General features: G+C 45.2%; 2 protein-coding genes across 2 annotated transcripts in view; both read right to left on the bottom strand.

Moving 5' to 3' along the window:
• The window catches only part of st3gal5 (ST3 beta-galactoside alpha-2,3-sialyltransferase 5), a 136,924-nt gene extending 135,097 nt beyond the window's left edge, over window positions 1-1,827 (bottom strand). Inside the window, exon 1 of the mRNA XM_070552841.1 lies at window positions 1,693-1,827. The gene's annotated coding sequence lies outside the window, so the exon portion shown is untranslated. The remainder of the gene's footprint in view (window positions 1-1,692) is intronic.
• A 78-nt stretch (window positions 1,828-1,905) lies between these two features.
• polr1a (RNA polymerase I subunit A) overlaps window positions 1,906-24,811 on the bottom strand; it is a 67,273-nt gene continuing 44,367 nt past the window's right edge. The window contains exons 33-37 of the mRNA XM_070552814.1: window positions 23,875-24,144; window positions 18,737-18,937; window positions 5,888-6,005; window positions 5,651-5,815; window positions 1,906-2,222 (exon numbers count right to left, since the gene is read on the bottom strand). Of these exons, the coding sequence (XP_070408915.1) occupies window positions 2,095-2,222; window positions 5,651-5,815; window positions 5,888-6,005; window positions 18,737-18,937; window positions 23,875-24,144 (882 nt within the window). The 3' untranslated portion in view covers window positions 1,906-2,094. The remainder of the gene's footprint in view (window positions 2,223-5,650; window positions 5,816-5,887; window positions 6,006-18,736; window positions 18,938-23,874; window positions 24,145-24,811) is intronic.

Below are 24,811 nucleotides of genomic sequence, written 5' to 3'. Positions count from 1 at the left end.
TCTGCTTAATAAATGCTCTGAAACCTGGTTTGTTATTTAATATTTGGTCAGTTTATTGGTATATTTTATTAATCTTGTGATGATGTTTGATGTTTCCACTGAGCAGTGACTAAATTAAGATTCAATAGTTGGTTAAAAACAGATTAGGTTCTGAAATCGTGAGCACCCACAGCTGTTATTAATGATAATTAAGCATTCTGATGAGGTGCCAAACATCCAGATATCAGCCATAAAATCAGCAGCACTTGTTGGCCATCGGCTGACCACGACCACCTTATATCGATATCGGCAATAGAAAAACCAATATCGGCCGACCTCTAGTATTTAGTCTAAACAAGCTGACCAGCAACATATTAATGTTACAATTAAAGGATTCCAGCTAAAATAGGAACAGTGTGCCTGCTAGGCCGTGACCCACAGACGCTCCTCGCCCGCTGATAGCTGCACTGATCATGGTATCCAGGTCTGAGATGATGTTCAGATGGAAATCTTTTCTCGATATATCTAGTTGCCTCTGTGATGTTCTCTTTTCGTGACGTTTAAAATGTCTGCTCATCTGCATGCACCTGGGTGATTCCAGTCTGTCGGGATGACCAACAGCCTTGAGATTTCTCCATCAAAATAAACGGTCAATAACTGTAAATATCCAGTTAACGCGACTCCTGCCTACATTTAACTTTAACGTCCTCTTGTGAAGATAGCATGGCAGCCCTTCACACAACAGGAGTTTATCAACTTGCAACACACAAAGCTGCTTCCTTTGTTTACACACCTAGCTATCCCATCATGCAACGCGCGACAGCACCCGCTAGGTCACCTGACAAGGATAGACATTTACAAAAATACTAAGTTTTCTGTTTTTGTAGATAATTTTGTTTACAGACTACGTAGCTAACCCACTACCAACATGAGCAGCTAAAGCTTAAATACCGCTGTCTTTCATGTCCGGCTGCTAATATGTTTACATGCATATCTATGACGGAAACAATGTCGGTAACATTAGAAAAGTGGACCAAACACGTCATTTAAATACTTCTACTTTATTATTAATGACGTAACGGGAGTACGGTTCTGCCCTCTGGTTCTCGGTAGAGCGTACTTCTGTAGGGACGGTCTCCGTGTTCAGTTGGATCTCACACCCACTCAAGGCACTCATCACCAAGCTAACACTAAGCTAGCACTAGCAGCAGCCCGCCACTAGCGGCGCAAGCACGTCTAGCCCATATGTGTGTGTGTGCTGTAATTCCTACACACACACACACACACACACACACACACACACACACACACACACACACACACACACAGAAAGGCTAAACGTTCACGGTGACGAGACAAACATGCTAACGGTCACCGTGCAGAACCAGAGAACGGAGCGGAGAAGCGCGGTTGGTCTGGACCTCCAGACCAGCGCACCATGGGCGTAAGTAGTTCATAACCGCGTCTAGCGGACTTGAGTCGTGAGAACAGAGATAACCATCAGTTTAAATGGCTGACACAAAGTCCCCTCAGAAACATGCTGGTTCCTGACGGGACAGGAGGACAGCCAAAAGACAACGTCCACACATGTCCCAGCCTCATCAGTGCTGCAATGACAACCGGTCCAAACTGGATCGTGTCTGACCCACTAGAAGCTCCGTGCTGAACCGGAGCCCTTTAAACACCTGTCCCGGTGCTTACTTGGCCTCTTACCTTAGCGTCCACACCGGAGACTCCTCTTCCAGCCCGGGCTCCCTTCTATTCGGGGTGAATGACCCGCCGTCCCAGCTCAGCCTCCTCCAGGAGAGCGTGCAGCTCCAGCCAATCAGAGCTCAGCTCCAGCCAGCATCACTTCCGCTTCTTCTTGCCACGAGTAAGTAAATACATGTTTACATAAACAATCTATTCACAGAGTAAAACATCAGGTCTGTTTCATTCTTTTATTTTCAGACTTTAAAAAACAAAGATGGAAGTGTGATTGTGATCTGCTCTGGGATCATTCATCCAGCGCCTAGACCTGCTGTTTCTCTGCATGAACATGTGACTGGTGAGGTTAGCTGATTAAGATCCATTACTGCACACCTAGGCTGACTCAGCAAAAGCTCAGAGATGCAGTCACACAGCATGGCTGCTGGCTGGTTTCTGCTGCAGCGGTTGTTTCAGTTCAAACAGCCCCGTTCCACCTCGGACCACTTTACCCACCACCAGACAGGCTGAGGGCGATGAGAGCTGATCATGTGATCCTGAAAAAGAAAGCAGCTGTAGTGAATAAATCAACACACTGATTGATCTGCTGCAGTAACTAGCAACCTTTACTAATCTAACTCCAGCCGATACGGATCTCTCCTCAGCACGGCATTATTAAATACCAGCTCCATGAACTGGAAGTACCCCTACAACAACACCCAGCTGCCCTTGATGAAAAACATCTGTCATAAAACTAGATGTAAGAATAAGATAAAGAGACAAAGTTAAAGGTTTTTGTCGGTATTTGAAACAACACTTGTGCTTTATTGCTCAGGGCTGACGCTTGTATCTGTTGCTGGGATGAGATGGGAAAGACAAGAGGATGCTGCTGCATTACACTGACTTGGAATTTGCAGAAAACTAAGAGAAGAGGTTAATGTACGGAAATGCCCTGAAATGGAAACTAGTTTATTTTGGTTTTATGTAGCCTACTTCTCTTTTCAAAAGGCTGCTGTTTTATTCTTGTACTTGCAGGCTGTGTGGCTCTGATACGGGCAAAAACAGAAGAGGGTTGTATATTGTTTTATTAGAGGGTTGAAGAACAAAAATAATGTGTTTAATATTGCCAGGGAAGCACCAAATATTGCACAGCAGACGTGGTATGTCGTTCTCTCCATGATGCGCTGCTGGAAACTAAATCATGAATGCTCATCATGTATTTGTAGCCTACTTAGTCATTTTGATAGTGGGCTAATACGCACTTACAGCCTGTGTTGCCTTCACATAAGGCGTATACATGGCTTTTCATTTTTTGTGGCTCCAGACGAAATTGTTGTTGTTATTTTTGGTCCAATACTGAAGATTGTGGGTTGCTGCCCCTGCATTAGGGGAGGCCTCCGACTGGCAGATAGAATCAGCCAGCGGGGACTTCTTGCATGATGACGCTATCATTCCGGACACCATAGCGTAAAACAACGCCTCTGATTGAAGCCATCTCCTTTTCTCGGTCTCCCCGCCAACTGCCTTTGTTTCATTTAAGACACCACAGACTTCTCCCTGCATCTTTGGCTCACTCGCGTGCTCGGAGATGACACGTTCCTGAGAAGTGTGTGAGAACAAACCCCCCCCATCATACAACTATGGTCCTGGTGGCCTCATATGCAGTGACGGATGACTTATTTCCCCTCTCCTCCGTGGTGGCCGTCTCTATCAGTGTTCAGTGCGTGGAGTGCCTCATGGGACAGAATGTCTCCTCTTTTGCCAAATGGGGTTGCTGCAGCTTGGTTCTGTGACAGAAAGTACCCGGCGGGAGGGAGAGGGTGTGCGCTGCTGCTGCATGCGCCGGAGTCCTCATTTTTTCTTTCTCCTTTATGGGCTGGCTGCCTCTGTTGGTGCTCAGCGCACGGTGCACCTGGTGAACGAGAGTGCGTCCTCTTGCGTGAAACTGGGCCCACCATGGATTGCGGGGTCCTATGCACTACGCATGATCTGTGCGTAGGGAGGGACGGCGCTGCCAGTACGGGACCCGGAACGACACCATCTGGACCGAACTGGGCCAAACGTGGAATCAGCATAAGAGCTGTGTGATTTAGAGTTTTAAGGAAGATAAACTATGGCCAGCTATGCTAACTAAGTTATTTTGCTGCTACCGCTAACAGATTACAAGTGCCTGTTATTGGTTTTCTCCGTGTTTTTATGCAAGTCAGCACTAAAAACTTTAAGAACTCCATAAATGTTTTTAATTTCCAGTTATATTTAGGGATGCTCAATATTGGCCTTTTTTACTGATAGCCAATATTTAGCTAACTCTACATTTCCAATAAGGTTATAAACCAATAGGCATATGTGCCCCACACATGTCACACCATCAGATCATTAAACAGTGTTACTCCAGTGATGCGAGGAGGTGAACTAAAGGTGGGAATTGTTTTCAGGTGTATTTATTAGTTTTACCTGCACTCATTTACCAAGGTGGACCACCTGAAAGTTTTTTCCCCTCACAAAACCACTTAACGCCGATCATCTCAGACAGGGTATCTGCAGGTTTAGAGGAGCCAAATTTAAGACTTTTTAAGACCTTTTTAAAGGCCACTTTGACCAAATTTAAGCCATTTTTTTTAATTAAATTTAAGCTATAATTTCCAGCTATTGCCTGGAACCGGTGCTAACCACGTCACGAACGTGGGATTAGCCATCCAGTTACCATTAAACTTGCACTTCCCCATGGCGCGAGCTCCCACTAGCTTAACCAGCTACTGTGCTCATCTAAAAATAGCCCTCTTTCACAACCAACTGAAGGTGTACGGTTCCGCTTACGTCAATATCATACACAAAAAATGCTGAACACTAACTAGAAATTCAAAAATTTTTTTATAGAAATAAAAGAATCTTGTTTATTGGATCTTTGGTCATTTAAGACCTTTGGAAATTGCATTTAAGGATTATTTGTCATTTTTAAGGATTTTTAAGGCCTAAAATTTGGAAAAGCTAATTTAAAACTTTTTAAGACTTTTTAAGGCCTCGCAGATACCCTGCTCAGAGCAGCAGCAGCTGATTAAACAGCTGCAGCGCTCCGTCAGTTGGGTTCGGCTCCAGGTGTTTACCAGAGCAACAGGAAGCAAATGAAAAGGAATAAATGTGTTTTATAGCTAGGTTACTGACTTATGTTCACAGTGCTGCTGTGTTACACTTCTACCATATCTTCAAAGCAATGGAAACAAGGGTTTGTCCAATAATTTGATTGATTACTGTGGTAAATTCATCGATTATTAAAATAATCTAGAAGACCTAGAAGCAACTGCACTCTGCCTGAAGGTCCCACCCAGGTTATGAGCCTATCAAGGATGCTGTGGTCCTCAGTATCAAAGCTGCAGTGGGATGGAGCATCACTGTATTTAGACCAATATCGTTTAATAGTTTAATCAGTGCAGTCTCAGTGCTGTGGTGTTGTCTACAGCCTGACTGGAGACTATCTAGCAGGCTTTTGTCACTAAAAGCTGTTCAGCTGGATCATAACTGCTTTTTCTACCATGTTCCCATGAAAGGAGATTAGAGATGGTCTGTAGTTATTAATCAACAAGGATCTAGTTGCATTTTCTCTAAAGCTGTTATCACAGGACCATAGCGTTTGCAAAACGGGATTTGCAGCGGCTCCCTGGGGAGGATAAAGGTCGTTTATAAGATCAGACCGTGGCGGTAATGTGGCGCAATCGTGGCAGTTTTATAAAAGATTAGGTGATGGTGGCGGTCTCTGCGCTGCCGCAGACTTCCGTTTATCTTGGACATAACTTGGATTTTATTGCGATAGAAGCCGTGATCGTTAAGTTTTTTAACAAGCAGCTCCTAAAGGTGTTTCAGTCCCTGTGCAGTCTCTGGTGATCTGAGCTTCAGCTCTAACAAAGAGGCTCATGGAGCGCTGCAGTGCATTTACACCACACGTACCATACAACGTTAATACCGCGTCACTAGTGATGAACATATTTACCCAGCATGGTGGCCTGCTTGAGGAATTTGTAGCTGGTCTCGAAGGTCATCTGCTGCAAGGGGGAGGAGTTGGACTGGATGGCGTGTCGGTTTAAAGGCTTATAAACACCTTCAAAACACATGTAATCTGCCACGAGGGACAGATGTCTGGGGTCCACCTCAATACCTGAGACAGAGATGAGAGGTCAGCCTGAGCCTTCTGTCAGGTGTGTGTTGGTGTGTGTGAGCAGAGCCATACCATACACAGCAAAGACATCTTTGATCTCCTTCTCTATGACTTTTAGAGCCACTTCTATCCCGTAGGTCTGAGCCATGGCATGCACTTCATTAGAGTACAGCCTGTTGACATCCAGGACCTGCAGACACAAACCACTACAGCATAAATCACAAGTGCTTGTATAGGTTCAACCACAGATTATCTAGTACCAGCGGCCTCATTCACAGAACTTAGTGCAAACCCTGTTATTTAACTGTTTTGCCTTCTTGTGAAGATTGTTGCAAAGAGAAACAAACGTGATTAACACCAGAGCCATGTGCTCTGCGTTATTATCGCCATGACTGTAAACGAGGGAAAAAGACAAATTGACCGGAACCTTTTCTTGCCCTTTTCAACATTGTTTACTGTAAAGTTTCGTTCAGTACAAAGTTTAATTACAACAATCCAACGAGACAGTCTGGATTTGTATTCTGAACAGTTTAAACATGTTTTAACCCTCTCAGGCTCAAAATAAGTTTTGATAAAAGGACGAACAACTCGACACACGGGAGGTGACATCGCCTCTCCTCCATTCATTTTCAATGAGACAAAGCGATAATCGTGAGTCTCCCTCCTACCAAGCGAAACGCGAAAAACGTGCGTGTGAATTTTTGCGCTCGTGCACGTGTCATGCACAGGCGACCCAGCGACGCGATCCCAGAAAGTTGAAATATTTTAAACTTTTCATCGCTGTCGCTCGGACCAATCAACGGAGGTTTCATTCACTGACCAATGAGCGGACAGGATGCTCCGTACATATTCGAGTAAACATGAAGGAGAAGTTGATTATTATTATGTTTTATAAAGTAAAATCAGAAGTAAGATTTCTCATAACTCTAGCAGCACCTTGTGAAACATCATATCTACCAATTTTTAACTCTGAACTGCTTAAATAACCTTAATTCCCTCCAACCTGACACAGCCAAACAAAACAACGGAAGTTTCCATTTTGCCATGGAACAGAATGTGTAGACGGCTTTGCCGCTGGCCGCTGCCGTGAATCGCCTTCCGTGTGTCAGCTAATAAAAGCGACAGCGACAGCAACGAATTTCGCTGATCGCGGTCGTTTGTCGCCTCCCGTGTGTCGAGCCCGGTACTTCTGAGTTAAAAAATGCTCATGAAATACATATATGGAGTAACCAGGTAGGTAGGTTTTAACGTTGCAAATCTGCAACTCCTGCCTCCAGAGGGTTAAAAGGAGACGTGTGTGACTAGGGCTGGGCAATAAAACGAAAATGTATCGTTATAGAAATTTCTGACTCTTATGATAATTTTTCCCATGTCAATAAATTTGATAATAAAAAATGAAAAGATGAGTGAAGGTTGGCAACGTTCAGGTCCCATTAAGAAGCTGTACCACCTTGATACATGTGACAGCCCCATCTGGTGGACAACTTTTGTTTCTGCATATACCTGTAGTTATCGTCCATTTATCGTTATCGAGGTTAAATCCTCAATAAATCGTGATATTGATATTAGGCCATATCGCCCAGTCCTATGTGTGACCCATCAAAAAGCATCACCTGCTCAGACCCAGTAGGCCCACCCACAATGCCGCGGCTGCTGTGGCTCCCAGTGTTTTATTTACTCTGTGAAACAGGTAATAATGGCTCTTTGATTAAAAAACAGGGTTTGCTGCAGCGCTTTATAAGCCTGGCGGCCCACCAGGCTAAGCGTCAGGCCCCGCCCCCCTGCCCGACCATACCATGTCCGCTGACACGAACGGCACAACGAAACTAGAGCCCTCCATCAGCTAATACTGGTGAGAAACAGCAGCAGAACGTGTGCAAGCCTGAACCAACAGGGTGTATCCTGAACCAACAGGGCGTATCCTGAACCAAAAGGCATTATCCTGAACCAAAAGGCAGTATCCTGAAACAACAGGGCATAGCCCACACCAACAGGACGCAGTCTGAACCAACAGGGCAAAGCGTGAACCAACTGCTCCAAGAAGGAGTAGCCCACACCAACAGGGTGTATCCTGAACCAACAGGACACAGTCTGAACCAACAGGGCGTTTCCTGAACAGGGTATATACAGCAATCCTTAAGTAAAATTTACTACTTTTTAATACTTTTTTTTACTACCTTCAGAATTTTTTTAAAACCATCACAACACTAAATTGCAAGTGTTAATCACCGACCTATTTACAAATATTTTAACATATATAACATACAAAAAGAATAGACTTAGAGACTCACTGATGTTGACAACGTATTGCACATATTTATTTTACTTAGAAAATAAGCCAGGCACTTCTGTTCAGCGGTTCAGACAGTTGACCACGAGGCCTGAAATGATGCACAACGACCACTGAATATGACGTCATCATTATGTGACCGGATATGCTAAAGTAGGGCTGCTGATTATGGCAAAAACAATAATCACGATTATTGTGACTGAAATTGAGATCTCGATTATGTAAGACGATTTTTCAATTTATGTAGATTTTTATTTTTTTATTTTTATTCAGTCATAAAACTGCTCAGGGCACAATCAGGGCAAAAATAAATAAGAAACAAGATGATCACTAAAATAACTCCTGATTCCCAGTATAAAAAGACCAATATACTTATAGCTCATAGTTTATGACCCAAGGGCTATAGACCTTGGTTTAACTCATTTCAGTCTAACCAGTACAGACCCAAGTACCAATATCTTGCAAATACTGACAGCAAGAATTATACAGTGGCATTTATAACAAATACATGCAAATTGCTGTTCACTAAATGTTGCATAGAATTTATTAAGTCATGTCAAGGTGCTGTAGGAGTGCACTAGCACCGTGTCCTCAGAGAGATTAGTTATTTATCAGCGTGAGGAACTTATTTCTACCTTATTTATAAACTATTTATTTACAAGTCCATCAGTTAATGTAATAATTGCCCCAACCACAGCTGCACCCCCACCCCCCCAACCCGGTCTCACAGCAATCAGGGGCACGCTGCACGTGTGTTTAGCGCGCCGCACGCGCACATTTAGCCGTTTTTATCGGCTCAGGAGCCCGCAGGTACGGTGTGTGTGTCACTCACCCTGGTTACTCCAACAAGGAGCCGGCTCCGAGAGCTGTCTTTAGCGACCGACACATCACTACATCATTCCCTTTCCTAATGTCCTGAAGAACGGTCCGGAGTGCAGGCGGAGTGTTTAGCTAACCTGCAGGAAATGTCGACGACAGTTATCCAGAAAGTAGCTAAGGGTTACCAGAGATGTTTCTGAGGTGTTCGCTAGGTACTTTTAAGATTTAAAAAGTCAAGAAGCGGGTCTGAGAAGCTGCTAGAAATAGCGTCAAAGTCGCTAAGTTAACTTGGCAACACTGGGAGGAGCGCTTCATTTGCACCTCAAGGCAGCGCAAGTGGGAGGAGCAAATAATCGGCTTGTTTTGTTTTTATAATCGTTCAAAACATTTCATTCGGAATATATTTCTATGTCGATGTTCAGAATACGACATCTGATAGTCTGAAAAAAATAATACCTAATTTGGAAAAAAATAATACCTCTGAGACCAAATTTAACACTTTTAATGGCCTTAAATTTGACTATTTTTATTTATCACTTTTTAATACTTTTTAAAACCCCGCGGACACCCTGCTGAACCAACAGGGCATAGCCCACACCAACAGGATGCAGTCTGAACCAACAGGGCATAGCCTGAACCAACAGGGCATATCCTGAACTAACAGGGCATAGCCCACAAAAACAGAACGCAGTCTGAACCAACATGGCATAACAGCCTGAACCAAAAGGCAGTATCCTGAACCAAAAGGCAGAATCTTGAACCAACAAGGCGTATCCTGAACCAAAAGGCAGTATCCTGAACCAACAGGGTGTTGCCCACACCAACAGGGCGCAGTCTGAACCAACAGGGCAACACGTGAACCAACTGCTCCAACAAGGAGTAGCCCACACCACTAGGGCATATCCTGAACCACCAGGGCATATCCTGAAACAACAGGGCATAGCCCACGCCAACAGGACACAGTCTGAACCAACGGGGCATTGCCTGAACCAACAGGGCATATCCTGAAACAAAAGGCAGTATCCTGAACCAAAAGGCAGTACCCTGAAACAACAGGGCATAGCCCACACCAACAGGACGCAGTCTGAACCAACAGGGCAAAGCGTGAACCAACTGCTCCAAGAAGGAGTAGCCCACACCAACAGGGTGTATCCTGAACCAACAGGACACAGTCTGAACCAACAGGGCGTATCCTGAACCAAAAGGAGTATCCTGAACCAACAGGGCATAGCCCACACCAGCAGGACTCAGTCTGAACCAACAGGGCATAGCCTGAACAAACGGGGCATAGCCTGAACCAACAGGGCGTATCCTGAACCAAAAGGCAGTATCCTGAACCAACAAGGCGTATCCTGAACCAACAGGGCATAGCCCACACCAACAGGATGCAGTCTGAACCAACAGGGCATAGCCTGAACCAACAGGGCATATCCTAAACCAACAGGGCATAGCCCACACCAGCAGGACTCAGTCTGAACCAACAGGGCATAGCCCACACCAGCAGGACTCAGTCTGAACCAACAGGGCATAGCCTGAACCAACAGGGCATAGCCCACACCAACAGGACTCAGTCTGAACCAACAGGGCATAGCCTGAACCAACAGGGCATATCCTGAACCAACAGGGCATAGCCCACAAAAACAGAACGCAGTCTGAACCAACATGGCATAACAGCCTGAACCAAAAGGCAGTATCCTGAACCAAAAGGCAGAATCGTGAACCAACAATGCGTATCCTGAACCAAAAGGCAGTATCCTGAACCAACAGGGTGTTGCCCACACCAACAGGGCGCAGTCTGAACCATAGGGCTGTAGCAAAGCCTCGACGACGTAGGCGGCTCGATTCTAAAAATTTGTCGACGTCAGATCCGGAAGTCGACGCTCCACGCCCACTTGTTGCATCCCCAGGAGTTTGTAAATAGAGGAGGAATCTGCCTGTTTTTCCTCCTCTAGTTCGCCCTCTTCTCCGCCTTCACTTACATCTCCGCCAAATACCGAAGACCCGGAACAATGTCCGTCCACCAATAGATTATTTTCCTGTTTTGCCCGCCTTCGTCTCCCGGCAACGGACGACAACTTCCGGGGTCAGATGCGCTGCTTCGTCTCTACCACAGATGTAGAAAATCACCGGGAGCGTTTCTCCCTTCATAAGGGAGCTTCTTTCAGACATTAGGAGAGCTGTTTTGGTGGTAGCAGTCTCTCCTCCGTGCTGGTCTGTTTGCTGCTGGGTGTTTTTGGTTTATTTAAACTCGGTAACTTGAATTTAACGCTGGTAAAGCTACTGTTAGCATTTTCGCTAACAGCTTCTTGCGCTTGGATAAGCTGTTACATTTTGGTTTAGAGTTCATCTTTTTTGTGGTGCAGAGCTCCCTGTTATTAGATTTAGAGTGTTGTGGGTTTTCGGTTTAGTGTAAAATATCACCTTGAGTTTGGTTTAACCACCCAGTTTAGAGTTTGGACTTTTGGAGATCCTTATTTTGGTCCAGAACTCAATAATCTTTGCCCAGTGGGACATCCCTACTTATTTGTACTTTGTTTTAATTGCCCACAGGCAGAATTAGTTTTATTATTCCCAACCTGTGGATGGAAAGATTTATGTTTTTTTGTAGTTGTAAATAAACCTGATCATCATTTTAACTTTTAAATCCCGTTATTGTCCCTTCCTTTTTGCACACGAGCCAAACTCCCCAGGAAGAGTCGTAACACCACTCGCCTCACGCACATTACTGACCCAAACAAAGCAGCATGGAGACACTCCGTCTCCAACCACCTCTCAGGCAGCAGCCTGCACTCCCAAGTTCTACACGTCACCAGAACATAACCAACCGCAACACAATAAAAGCAATGTTATACAAAATGGAAGGCCTGTAGTGTTTATTCTCTTACAGTAAGAATTAATCAATTTTTTTGAGGAATTTATTTGAGATTTTCTGGTTTTTGTTAATTGTGCAATAGAAAAATAATCATTAGATTAATTTTCTAAATAGTCATTAGAATAGTTGACTATTCGATAAAATAATCGTCAGAATAATCGTTTACCCCCAGCCCTACTGAACCAACAGGGCAACACGTGAACCAACTGCTCCAACAAGGAGTAGCCCACACCACTAGGGCATATCCTGAACCACCAGGGCGTATCCTGAAACAACAGGGCATAGCCCACGCCAACAGAACGCAGTCTGAATCAACAGGGCATAGCCTGATCCAACAGAGAATATCCTGAACTAAAAGGCAGTACCTGAACCAACAAGGCATATCCTGAACCAACAGGACGTAGCCGCCACCAACAGGTTGCAGTCTGAACCAACTGGGCATAGACTAAACCAAAAGGCAGTATCCTGAACCAACAGGACACAGTCTGAACCAACAGGGCAAAGTGTGAACCAACTGCTCAAACAGGGCAGACCCTAAACCAAAAGGCAGTATCCTGAACCAACATGGCATAGCCTGAACCAACAGGGCAAAGCCTGAACCAAAAGGCAGAATCCTGAACCAAAAGGCAGTATCCTGAACCAACAGGGCATATCCTGAACCGGGCGTATCCTGAACCAACAGGGCGTATCCTGAACCAACAGGGCGTTGCCCACACCAACAGGACGCAGTCTGAACCAACAGGGCAAAGCGTGAACCAACTGCTCCAACAAGGAGTAGCCCACACCACCAGGGTGTATTCTGAACCAACAGGGCGTAGCCCACTCCAACAGGACACAATCTGAACCAACAGAGCATAGCCTGGACCAACAGAGCATATCCTGAACTAAGAGGCAGTATTCTGAACCAACAGGGCATAGCCACCACCAACGGGATGCAGTCTGAACCAACTGGGCATAGACTAAACCAAAAGGCAGTATCCTGAACCAACAGGACACAGTCTGAACCAACAGGGCAAAGTGTGAACCAACTGCTCAAACAGGACATAGCCTAAACCAGGGGTGTCAAATATGCGACCCGCGGGCCGGATCCGGCCCACAAGCGGGTTAAATCCGGCCTGCGAGATGGTTGTGTAAACTTTATTTTCGTACTTTACAATGTAGAGTGAAAATAAACTTATCATTGTGAGCAAGTTTTCTCTGTAATGAGTATAAATAAAACAAAGCTACGCTCAAGGCTCACACAAGAACGTGAATCACATCCTGAAGTTGGCTACCACTCAGGATGTGACTTCTGATATTGATGTGCTGGTGAAAGCTAAAAGATGTAAAGTAAAATGAGTCAAATATACTGTAAGTGCTGCATGAAACTGATCTTGCCATGTGATCTGTAAGCTCTTTGAATCACTAAGGAATTTTTTTTTATTTTATTTGTTGATTTTTTTTTTTTTTTTCAAATTTTCAAGTACACTTCAGGTGTTGTACTTGTACTACACGGTCCTCAGGCTCCAGCCTTGTTTTATATTGATTATATTAAAACAAAGAAAACAATCTGAAGTTTTTTTTAATTTACCGGTCCGGCCCACTTGGGACTAGATTTCCCTCAATGTGGCCCCTGAGCTAAAATGAGTTTGACACCCCTGGCCTAAACCAAAAGGCAGTATCCTGAACCAACATGGCGTAGCCTGAACCAACAGGGCAAAGTGTGAACCAACAGGGCATATCCTGCACCAACAGGGCGTATCCTGAACCAACAGGGCGTAGCCCACACCAACAAGATGCAGTCAAATCCAACAGGGCATAGCCTGAACCAACAGGGCGTATCCTGAACCAAAAGGCAGTATCCTGAACCAAAAGGCAGTATCCGGAACCACCACAGTATATCCTGAACCAACAGGGCGTAGCCCACACCAACAGGACACAGTCTGAACCAACAGGGCATAACCTGAACCAAAAGGCAGTATCCTGAACCAATTGGGCGTATCCTGAACCAACAGGGCGTACCCTGAAACAAAAGGTAGTATCCTGAACCAACAGGGCAAAGCGTGAACCAACTGCTCAAACAAGGAGTAGCCCACACCAACAGGGCGTAGCCCACACCAACAGGGCATAGCCTGAACCAACAGGGCATAGCCTGAACCAAAAGGCAGAATCCTGAACAAAAAGGCAGTATCCTGAACCAAAAGGCAGTATCCTGAACCAACAGGGCAAAGCGTGAACCAACTGCTCCAACAGGGCAGACCCTAAACCAAAAGGCAGTATCCTGAACCAACATGGCATAGCCTGAACCAACAGGGCAAAGCCTGAACCAACAGGGCATAGCCTGAACCAAAAGGCAGAATCCTGAACCAAAAGGCAGTATCCTGAACCAACAGGGCATATCCTGAACCGGGCGTATCCTGAACCAACAGGGCGTATCCTGAACCAACAGGGCGTTGCCCACACCAACAGGACGCAGTCTGAACCAACAGGGCAAAGCGTGAACCAACTGCTCCAACAAGGAGTAGCCCACACCACCAGGGTGTATTCTGAACCAACAGGGCGTAGCCCACTCCAACAGGACACAATCTGAACCAACAGAGCATAGCCTGGACCAACAGAGCATATCCTGAACTAAGAGGCAGTATTCTGAACCAACAGGGCATAGCCACCACCAACGGGATGCAGTCTGAACCAACTGGGCATAGACTAAACCAAAAGGCAGTATCCTGAACCAACAGGACACAGTCTGAACCAACAGGGCAAAGTGTGAACCAACTGCTCAAACAGGACATAGCCTAAACCAGGGGTGTCAAATATGCGACCCGCGGGCCGGATCCGGCCCACAAGCGGGTTAAATCCGGCCTGCGAGATGGTTGTGTAAACTTTATTTTCGTACTTTACAATGTAGAGTGAAAATAAACTTATCATTGTGAGCAAGTTTTCTCTGTAATGAGTATAAATAAAACAAAGCTACACTCAAGGCTCACACAAGAACGTGAATCACATCCTGAAGTTGGCTACCACTCAGGATGTGACTTCTGATATTGATGTGCTGGTGAAAGCTAAAAGATGTAAAGTAAAATGAGTCAAATATAATGTAAGTGCTGCATGAAACTGATCTTGCCATGTGATCTGTAAGCTCTTTGAATCACTAAGGAATTTTTTTTTATTTTATTTGTTGATTTTTTTTTTTTCTTCAAATTTTCAAGTACACTTCAGGTGTTGTACTTGTACTACACGGTCCTCAGGCTCCAGCCTTGTTTTATATTGATTATATTAAAACAAAGAAAACAATCTGAAGTTTTTTTTAATTTACCGGTCCGGCCCACTTGGGACTAGATTTCCCTCAATGTGGCCCCTGAGCTAAAATGAGTTTGACACCCCTGGCCTAAACCAAAAGGCAGTATCCTGAACCAACATGGCGTAGCCTGAACCAACAGGGCAAAGTGTGAACCAACAGGGCATATCCTGCACCAACAGGGCGTATCCTGAACCAACAGGGCGTAGCCCACACCAACAAGATGCAGTCAAATCCAACAGGGCATAACCTGAACCAAAAGGCAGTATCCGGAACCACCAGAGTATATCCTGAACCAACAGGGCGTAGCCCACACCAACAGGACACAGTCTGAACCAACAGGGCATAACCTGAACCAAAAGGCAGTATCCTGAACCAATTGGGCGTATCCTGAACCAACAGGGCGTACCCTGAAACAAAAGGTAGTATCCTGAACCAACAGGGCAAAGCGTGAACCAACTGCTCAAACAAGGAGTAGCCCACACCAACAGGGCGTAGCCCACACCAACAGGGCATAGCCTGAACCAACAGGGCATAGCCTGAACCAAAAGGCAGAATCCTGAACAAAAAGGCAGTATCCTGAACCAAAAGGCAGTATCCTGAACCAACAGGGCAAAGCGTGAACCAACTGCTCCAACAGGGCAGACCCTAAACCAAAAGGCAGTATCCTGAACCAACATGGCATAGCCTGAACCAACAGGGCAAAGCCTGAACCAACAGGGCATAGCCTGAACCAAAAGGCAGAATCCTGAACCAAAAGGCAGTATCCTGAACCAACAGGGCATATCCTGAACCGGGCGTATCCTGAACCAACAGGGCGTTGCCCACACCAACAGGACGCAGTCTGAACCAACAGGGCAAAGCGTGAACCAACTGCTCCAACAAGGAGTAGCCCACACCACCAGGGTGTATTCTGAACCAACAGGGCGTAGCCCACTCCAACAGGACACAATCTGAACCAACAGAGCATAGCCTGGACCAACAGAGCATATCCTGAACTAAGAGGCAGTATTCTGAACCAACAGGGCATAGCCACCACCAACGGGATGCAGTCTGAACCAACTGGGCATAGACTAAACCAAAAGGCAGTATCCTGAACCAACAGGACACAGTCTGAACCAACAGGGCAAAGTGTGAACCAACTGCTCAAACAGGACATAGCCTAAACCAGGGGTGTCAAATATGCGACCCGCGGGCCGGATCCGGCCCACAAGCGGGTTAAATCCGGCCTGCGAGATGGTTGTGTAAACTTTATTTTCGTACTTTACAATGTAGAGTGAAAATAAACTTATCATTGTGAGCAAGTTTTCTCTGTAATGAGTATAAATAAAACAAAGCTACGCTCAAGGCTCACACAAGAACGTGAATCACATCCTGAAGTTGGCTACCACTCAGGATGTGACTTCTGATATTGATGTGCTGGTGAAAGCTAAAAGATGTAAAGTAAAATGAGTCAAATATACTGTAAGTGCTGCATGAAACTGATCTTGACATGTGATCTGTAAGCTCTTTGAATCACTAAGGAATTTTTTTTTTATTTGTTGATTTATTTTTTTTTTTTTTCAAATTTTCTAGTACACTTCAGGTGTTGTACTTGTACTACACGGTCCTCAGACTCCAGCCTTGTTTTATATTGATTATATTAAAACAAAGAAAACAATCTGAAGTTTTTTTTAATTTACCGGTGCGGCCCACTTGGGACTAGATTTCCCTCAATGTGGCCCCTGAGCTAAAATGAGTTTGACACCCCTGGCCTAAACCAAAAGGCAGTATCCTGAACCAACATGGCGTAGCCTGAACCAACAGGGCAAAGTGTGAACCAACAGGGCATATCCTGCACCAACAGGGCGTATCCTGAACCAACAGGGCGTAGCCCACACCAACAAGACGCAGTCAAATCCAACAGGGCATAGCCTGAACCAACAGGGCGTATCCTGAACCAAAAGGCAGTATCCTGAACCAAAAGGCAGTATCCGGAACCACCAGAGTATATCCTGAACCAACAGGGCGTAGCCCACACCAACAGGACACAGTCTGAACCAACAGGGCATAACCTGAACCAAAAGGCAGTATCCTGAACCAATTGGGCGTATCCTGAACCAACAGGGCGTACCCTGAAACAAAAGGTAGTATCCTGAACCAACAGGGCAAAGCGTGAACCAACTGCTCAAACAAGGAGTAGCCCACACCAACAGGGCGTAGCCCACACCAACAGGGCATAGCCTGAACCAACAGGGCATAGCCTGAACCAAAAGGCAGAATCCTGAACAAAAAGGCAGTATCCTGAACCAAAAGGCAGTATCCTGAACCAACAGGGCAAAGCGTGAACCAACTGCTCCAACAAGGAGTAGCCCACACCACCAGGGCATATCCTGAACCACCAGGGCATATCCTGAACCACCAGGGCGTATCCTGAACCAAAAGGCAGTATCCTGAACTAAAAGGGTGTATCCTGAACCAACATGGCGTTGCCCACACCAACAGAACACAGTCTGAACCAACAGGGCATAGCCTGAACCAACAGAGCATATCCTGAACTAAATGGCAGTATCCTGAACGAACAGGGCGTAGCCACCACCAACGGGATGCAGTCTGAACCAACTGGGCATAGACTAAACAAAAAGGCAGTATCCTGAACCAACAGGACACAGTCTGAACCAACAGGGCAAAGTGTGAATCAACTGCTCAAACAGGGCATAACCTAAACCAAATGACAGTATCCTGAACCAACATGGCGTAGCCTGAACCAACAGGGCAAAGCGTGATCCAACAGGGCATATCCCGAACCAAAAGGCAGTATCCTGAACCAAAAGGCAGTATCCTGAACCAACAGGGCATAGCCCACAAAAACAGGATGCAGTCTGAACCAACAGGGCATAACAGCCTGAACCAAAAGGCAGTATCCTGAACCAAAAGGCAGAATCCTGAACCAACAGGGCGTATCCTGAACCAAAAGGCAGTATCCTGAACCAACAGGGCGTTGCCCACACCAACAGGACACAGTCTGAACCAACAGGGCAAAGCGTGAACCAACTGCTCCAACAAGGAGTAGCCCACACCAACAGGGCGTATCCTGAACCACCAGGGCATAGCCCACATCAACAGGATGCAGTCTGAACCAACAGGGCATAACAGCCTGAACCAAAAGGCAGTATCCTGAACCAAAAGGCAGACTCCTGAACCAACAGGGCGTATCCTGAACCACCAGGGCGTATCCTGAACCAACATGGTGTAGCCCACGCCAACAGGATGCAATCTGAACTAACATGGCATAGCCTGAACCAACAGGGCGTATCCTCAACCAAAAGGCAGTATCCTGAACCAAAAGGGCGTATCAACAGAAACAAAAAGAAAGAAAAACAAACACACAAGATCAAAGCAATCTACGTCCAGTGACACCACAGTGCTGACTGGTAGTGAGTGGCACTATCTGTGATTTTAGGCAAATTCCAAATGATTTCTTTCCCACATTGGTTGAGCTGACAGATAAAACTGTGCATTAGGTTTCGCAGAACTGTGTGAATTGTTTTTCTACCAGCAGCAACAAAGCAATGGCTTGCACCCTCTAAAGGTGGTCTGTTGTAAAACAAACATGTAATATTGAATTTCCCTAAGCTCCACTGTTTATCATGTTTGAGGTCTTGAATAAAACTCGCCACGTACGTCGCTGTACTTGAACATTTCATGCATGTTGATGCCCTCCGTGTTGAGAACAGTCTGTTTCTCCCCAGACTTGGTCATGGTCTCACTCAGCAGACAGCGTGTAAGGCCCCTGGTCTCCATTACGACGGCGTTCTCGGCGATCGCTGACAGAACTGAGGTCAGGTCGAAGTGCACCTTGTTCACAGGTAAAGCCAGCTGGACCTGAGAGGGTGAAAGGAGGGGTTTATTTAATAACATCATTCTAAAGACATGGGTGCCTGGCTGCAGTCTTCGTTGTAGTCTTTTGGATAAAAATGCTTTAGGGTTTTAGTGCGTTTCAGTCAGTAAAACAATGAGGGTTTTTTTGCTTTCACAGAGAAATTAAATGGATTATTATTCTTAAGCAAATAAATCAATAGGTCACACCTGTGCTCTGAGCGTTGAGTTTCATATGTCATTTATTTGAGGGCTAAAAGACCATCTCAGTCCTGCATACAAAACTCACAGAGTGGCATCATTCCTGTCCTTTAGTGGTCCCTTCAAAGAGCAGCTGAAGACTCACCTGTTCAGGCTTTGGTGGGACCTTCATCATCACCCTCTCCTTATTCTGCTCTCCCTACCTACTCAACCTTCCTCAGGATCCACTGATTTCCCTCATTCCTATTCACTCTCTCTTTCTTTACATTTTTCTTTACATTTTCTTAATCACAATTGTCAAATTGTGCTTATTTTAAACATATTTTAATAATTTTCGAGATTCTTTTTTATATATATATTTTTTGTTTTCGTGAAGCGCCTCGTGATTTTCATGTTGAGGCGCTGTAGAAAAGATAGTGTCTTCTTCTTTATTGATACTTGCAACACAATATTATGAATTTATTGATTAAAAGTAAAGAAGTTGCAGATCTGTGCATCACACAGTAGATTACCACTAAATGAAAGTATAACTTTATTTCCTCATCAGAATGGACACTTAGGGATCATACGGCGTATTCTACACAATATGTCAATAGAAATTTAAAAAGTATGTTCAGTTTATTTACTACTTAAGTTTTTAGGCCCCCAACTTAATGTCTTTAATTGTATCATTGAATATTGTCAACAAAAACACAGCAAAGCATCATTTTACCTGCAGTAATTCACTAGTGAAGCAAAACTTTACACCTCTGAAAAAAGAGAACCATGAATAAATAAATCAGGAAGAAATGCTTTTTCTGGGTTTACGTTTTTCACTGCAGTTCAAACAACTCGGAATTTTGAGTTTATCACATTTAGCTTGTGTTTGATTTTTGATGTTTTGATTTTTTGGACAACGCAGCAACGATGTAAAATGATTTCAAATAATTGTTTGATTGAAATTAGTTAGTTTTTTTTAGTATCACAGTGGTGATCAGCATCCCGACATGTGTTGCAATTGGGGACGAAATGCTTGGATTGTTGCTAGAGGTCACACACCTGCTCTGTCTGTCGCTCCGAGCTCCTCCTCCACTCCACCTGTCTGACTGTCTCCTCCACCTGCTGCACGGCGCTGCTTCAACATCTGACCAGCTTGTGTGCGAGCGAGGTCGGTCCAACTTTCTATACTAATTTGAAGAAACCGGGCCCAGCCTGGATTCGAACCCCGGTTCCCTGCGTGTAAGTCATGGGCCTTACTAGAGTGTCGCTGTCCTCCAAGCCTATGGCTCCACCCCCAACCCAGAGGTGAGCTAACGCCACCATGTAGAAACCAAGTACTAGAAAACGACCGGTTCTGTGATTTAGGCTCAACACAACATCAGTTTAAAGACCACTGAGAACTATTTAAACAGCTAAAAAGGTCATTAAAGTGGGATTCAAATATAATTTCTCCTTGTTTGTATAATTCTTTTAAAATGTCATCAATAAGAATGTTAATTGGATGAATTACTTTATTGCTATGTGGAACAGGAATTACAAAGAGGTGCTGTTGATTAAATGTTAAAACAGCTTGTTGCAGTCAAACAGAAGAACTGTAGAACATTTCTAAAGGAACCCTCCAGTGAATTGTTTTAATGTAACCGTTAAATACCTGCAGTCACTAACGTAATCTGACTCAGTTGGAGCTAATTTGTCTGCATGTTGATCTCGGAGACGATAACAAGTCGGAGGTGTTTTTTCTGTCGGCTCTGCAGATGGACCATCCATCATCCAGAATTTCTCCTTTAGCAGCTGCGAGAATCTAAAATATTCCCACACAGGAGACTTCGAGCACTTTCTAGGTGGAACGGAGCGGTGTAGGGTGTCCAAGGAAGGTCCGGCCTTTCTTGCCTCTGACTGGATGGAAGGGCTCTCTTATGATTGGCTATTTCATGTAACAGCAAACAGTCTTCCTTTGCTGCAGCTTTTTATGTCTGCAGCCACATCTTAATGAACACATGAACATAGTGCTATAAAAACCATTCTATCCTGTTCATTCATAAAAGACCTGAAAAACATCAAATGTGTGCTTGTAATGAATCGTTTGTCTCACGGTTAGGCTGACTTTACATTGGGTTACCATACTGCTATTGGGTATCTTATGTCTTCACCTTCTCGGGTTAAGGCGGTTTGCTAATCTATGATTTGTGCTCATTTTAGTTTAAACCTTGTTGTGCAACCCACCCCGTCAATAATAACCGCTTCTTGTAGAAGGTCGGTGGCTCCTGAGTGAAACTGAACTTTCAGCTCCATATGCGGAGGCATGTCTGAGACTTGCCATGCTGCTTGACCCAGTGAGACTTGAAATGAGATGTGCTGTTTTTGATGTTTTGTCTGACAGATCCAGGTTCTGTTGGGACCCGTGGCTGCATCTCCAAAGACACATGAAAAGTGAAACAGGATCAGAAAGCCAGGTGAGGTGGTTTCTTTATGTTGTCATGGGAAAAGGCAATGTGCAACGACACTCATCCACCACATAACCAAATACTGTTATGACACAACTGGAGGCTTCAGTCTGGACCTGACTGGGTGTTTTGTCTAGTGCTTTGAGAGAACTCAACTAACCTGTTTATTAGTCCATGTGAACTCACTTACGACACATCTGGGTCAGCACGGCCCACCCTCATTTGGTGTATTGTGTTCACATCTGGGTAGCCTGTGTAGTTTCTGTGCTCAAGCGACCATTTTTACAGACCTACTGTCCTGGCAGTCTGCTCTGAGCTGAGCTGACTCAACATACCCGCTGTCGACTGGTTGGCCATCTTAGCTAAATCCCTCATCCAGAGCAGAATCGTGACAAAAAACGGTGAGCATGTGGGTGACTAGCATTCCTGTGAACATCCAGTCTGACCGGCTCAGCGACAGATTTTTGAGGCGTCTCACGACCAAATCAGCCTCAAACAGTCTACAAGCATGCTTGAAAACCTACGACCCCTGCCTGCAACGGACCGATGAAAACACACCTTTGGGATGCCACAGCAGCAAGACTCCGCCTCTCTGAGCTTCGGTTTCAATTTATGTTTAAAATGTGGATTATAAACTACACCAGTTTTACACCATAAACTACATAAACTACAGCAGTACCAGATGTTATTTCTGTTAATAGCCCAAGTTAAACCAGAGTTATACTAAAATAGTTAAACTACAGTTTTACTTTAACTGTGCTTGAAGATGAACATGAAAAATAAATCACAACAACATGAGATCCCTTTGCTGTTGGTGGAAATCTCACATATTCAACCGAAAGGGATGGTTCAGTAGCGTTTAGCTGCAGAGGGACAGAGGAAGCTGTGCTCTGTGACAGCGAATGTGATGTGATGTCACAGAGTTTCGGAGTAAATAGTGAGACAGAGATCTGTGACAGATCGTTACTTCTCTGTAGTTTAGTGGGTTTTTTATGTATAAAGCAGAAGGATGAATGTCCAGCAGACAGATCGGCTGTTTAGCTGGAAGACGAGAAAGGGAGCCCCGCAGCCGGAGTCTGACGCCAAAGCGAGGGTTTTAAAAATGATCCTTCCTCTTTGAGGAAGAGGAGCTGGGTCATGAGCTGACACTAGAAACAGATGTTAAAGGCGGTGCTTTATTTTGTCTCTTCAGATTTGTTCTTAGCGATGTACGCTTTGGAAGATGCGCTCATGATGTAGCGTGTCCTGTTGGGGCGAGACGTCGTACAGTCTGACTCACAGAAATCTTGCGGCGTACGGTGAAACACCGTCTGGACTTCCCACATTGTGACAATAACAACCCTGTACGATGGGGGGAGCCTCTGATTGGTGGGTAGCCAGCTGGGTTTCCTGCATGTCAAATTCATCAGTCTGGACAATGGGCAGTTTTTGTTTATTTTTCTCACATGCAGACAGGGGCTACCATCTTGGAATCATGCGAGCGGAAAACGCGCTTTGATTGGCCACTAGAATATTTCAGCTCAGCCAGCAGCTCATGTAGTGCACAAATGGTGAGTTTCTACCCCCCGTGAGGGGGAAAATATCAAACGGGTTTGATTTTCACCTCCAGTGGGTTTACAGTAGGTAAATAGAATATTTACTAAGAAATCACAATGGAGCCATCGAAACAGTATGTGTGTGTGTGTGTCTGCTCTGTCTTCTCCATCCCCAGTGAGTCAAGGTGGATGGCTGCTTATACTGATGCTAGGGTTGCAATGATTATAAGTGTCGGTGCTATGATTATAGTCTGAGACGTCCAATCAGGGGACCCATCACAGCCCATTCAAGACTCACTTCAATCAGCAAGCATTTTTCACCTTGATCTGTGGCGTACAAGTGTCTTGCTGGTGTTGTGTTTCATGCTTTTAACCTATTTACATAACATCATGTGTTGAGATTCATCAGAAAACAGCCTGGAAACGACAAGGGTGACTGAACTATATCACCTGCTCTTTATCCACTCCAAGTGGAACCCCTGGCCCTGTAGCACAGATCTGGGTCGAGACCAGAGGTGGATGGGCACTCACAGAACAGCTGGAGTGTCATTGACGCCCCTGGTGAACCTTCAACTCCGTTATCGTCCCAGTCCGCTCCTGGTCGGGACCCAAACCATGCCCAGAACCCAGTTCTCTGAACCTCTTGTCTTTTGAAACGATGGTTCTGTTTTCCATTCTAAAGACATCCTCTCAGCTATGTGGTCCCTAAAGGGAGGCTGAGAGGCAGCTGGTGCTGGTGGTCACACCCCTGGATAGGACACATGAAGCTGCAGCTGGTCCTCACCTCACACCAGAGCTCCTCCTGCTGATCAAAGGAGTATCCCTCTATAGCGGAGTGCAGCTGAAGAACAGAGTTGACCCTCATCTGGGACGGGGACTCTTCTGCGTGCCTTGTTGCTCGGCTCTTCCTCTTCTCCACTCTCACTTCTGCAGACTCATGCTGCGACTCCTCCACAGCATTGGACTCTGGGCTTTCCTGGCTCTCAGCCTCCTGACCAAGGTCAGCCTGATCTTCTTCAGCATCATCACCTTCATCTTCACTTTCGTAGTCCACCTGCAGACAGAAAGCAGACTGTGGTGTTGGTCCCAGCTGAAGTAATGGGATTACATCACAAAGAACACCTGTGTTTAGTTACTGAAGCCATGGACCCAGTGACCCTTTAACAACCAGCTGAACAATAATCAGCAATAAGACAGAGGACTAGTTACTGTGTGTTTGTCGTGTCCCAGATCTGAGGAGGAGTTATGAGGTGTGGTGCAGCAGCACTAAGAACCTAAACTCAGCTGTTGTCACATCCTGGTCCTCACGACCAGCTCTGATATACGATGCTGCTGCTCACATCTACGTTAAAGGAGACACACCGTGACGTTCTCCTTAAGTTGTAATGGTTCTATGGTTGTTCATAAACGTCTCTGCAACAAATCCCGCTCACGTAAACCTCAGAACCTTCCAGAAGGATTCGTTTCAGAGCTGCCGCTGACCACGTCCACCCTATTAACCCTTTGCACCTACATCACCTGATTCCTGACACCTTCAGCTTAATCTTTGTTTTCACTTCATTAATAATTCCTGGCTGACCCCATTTAGTTCTTCTCAGTGAAAAAATTTATTGATATTCTGTTTGTTCATGCTGCTAAAGCACATGGAGTGCCGCTGTCTAAAAACGTGCTTTATGAATGAAGCTGTCTTGTCTGGGTTAGCATGGCTGAACTGCTTCAGA

Source organism: Nothobranchius furzeri, chromosome 1, assembly GCF_043380555.1.
Source record: "Nothobranchius furzeri strain GRZ-AD chromosome 1, NfurGRZ-RIMD1, whole genome shotgun sequence".
In the NCBI taxonomy this organism is placed as follows: Eukaryota; Metazoa; Chordata; class Actinopteri; order Cyprinodontiformes; family Nothobranchiidae; genus Nothobranchius; species Nothobranchius furzeri.
The sequence above is the reverse complement of the archived record's forward strand: the minus strand, read 5'-3'. Positions and strand labels throughout refer to the sequence as shown.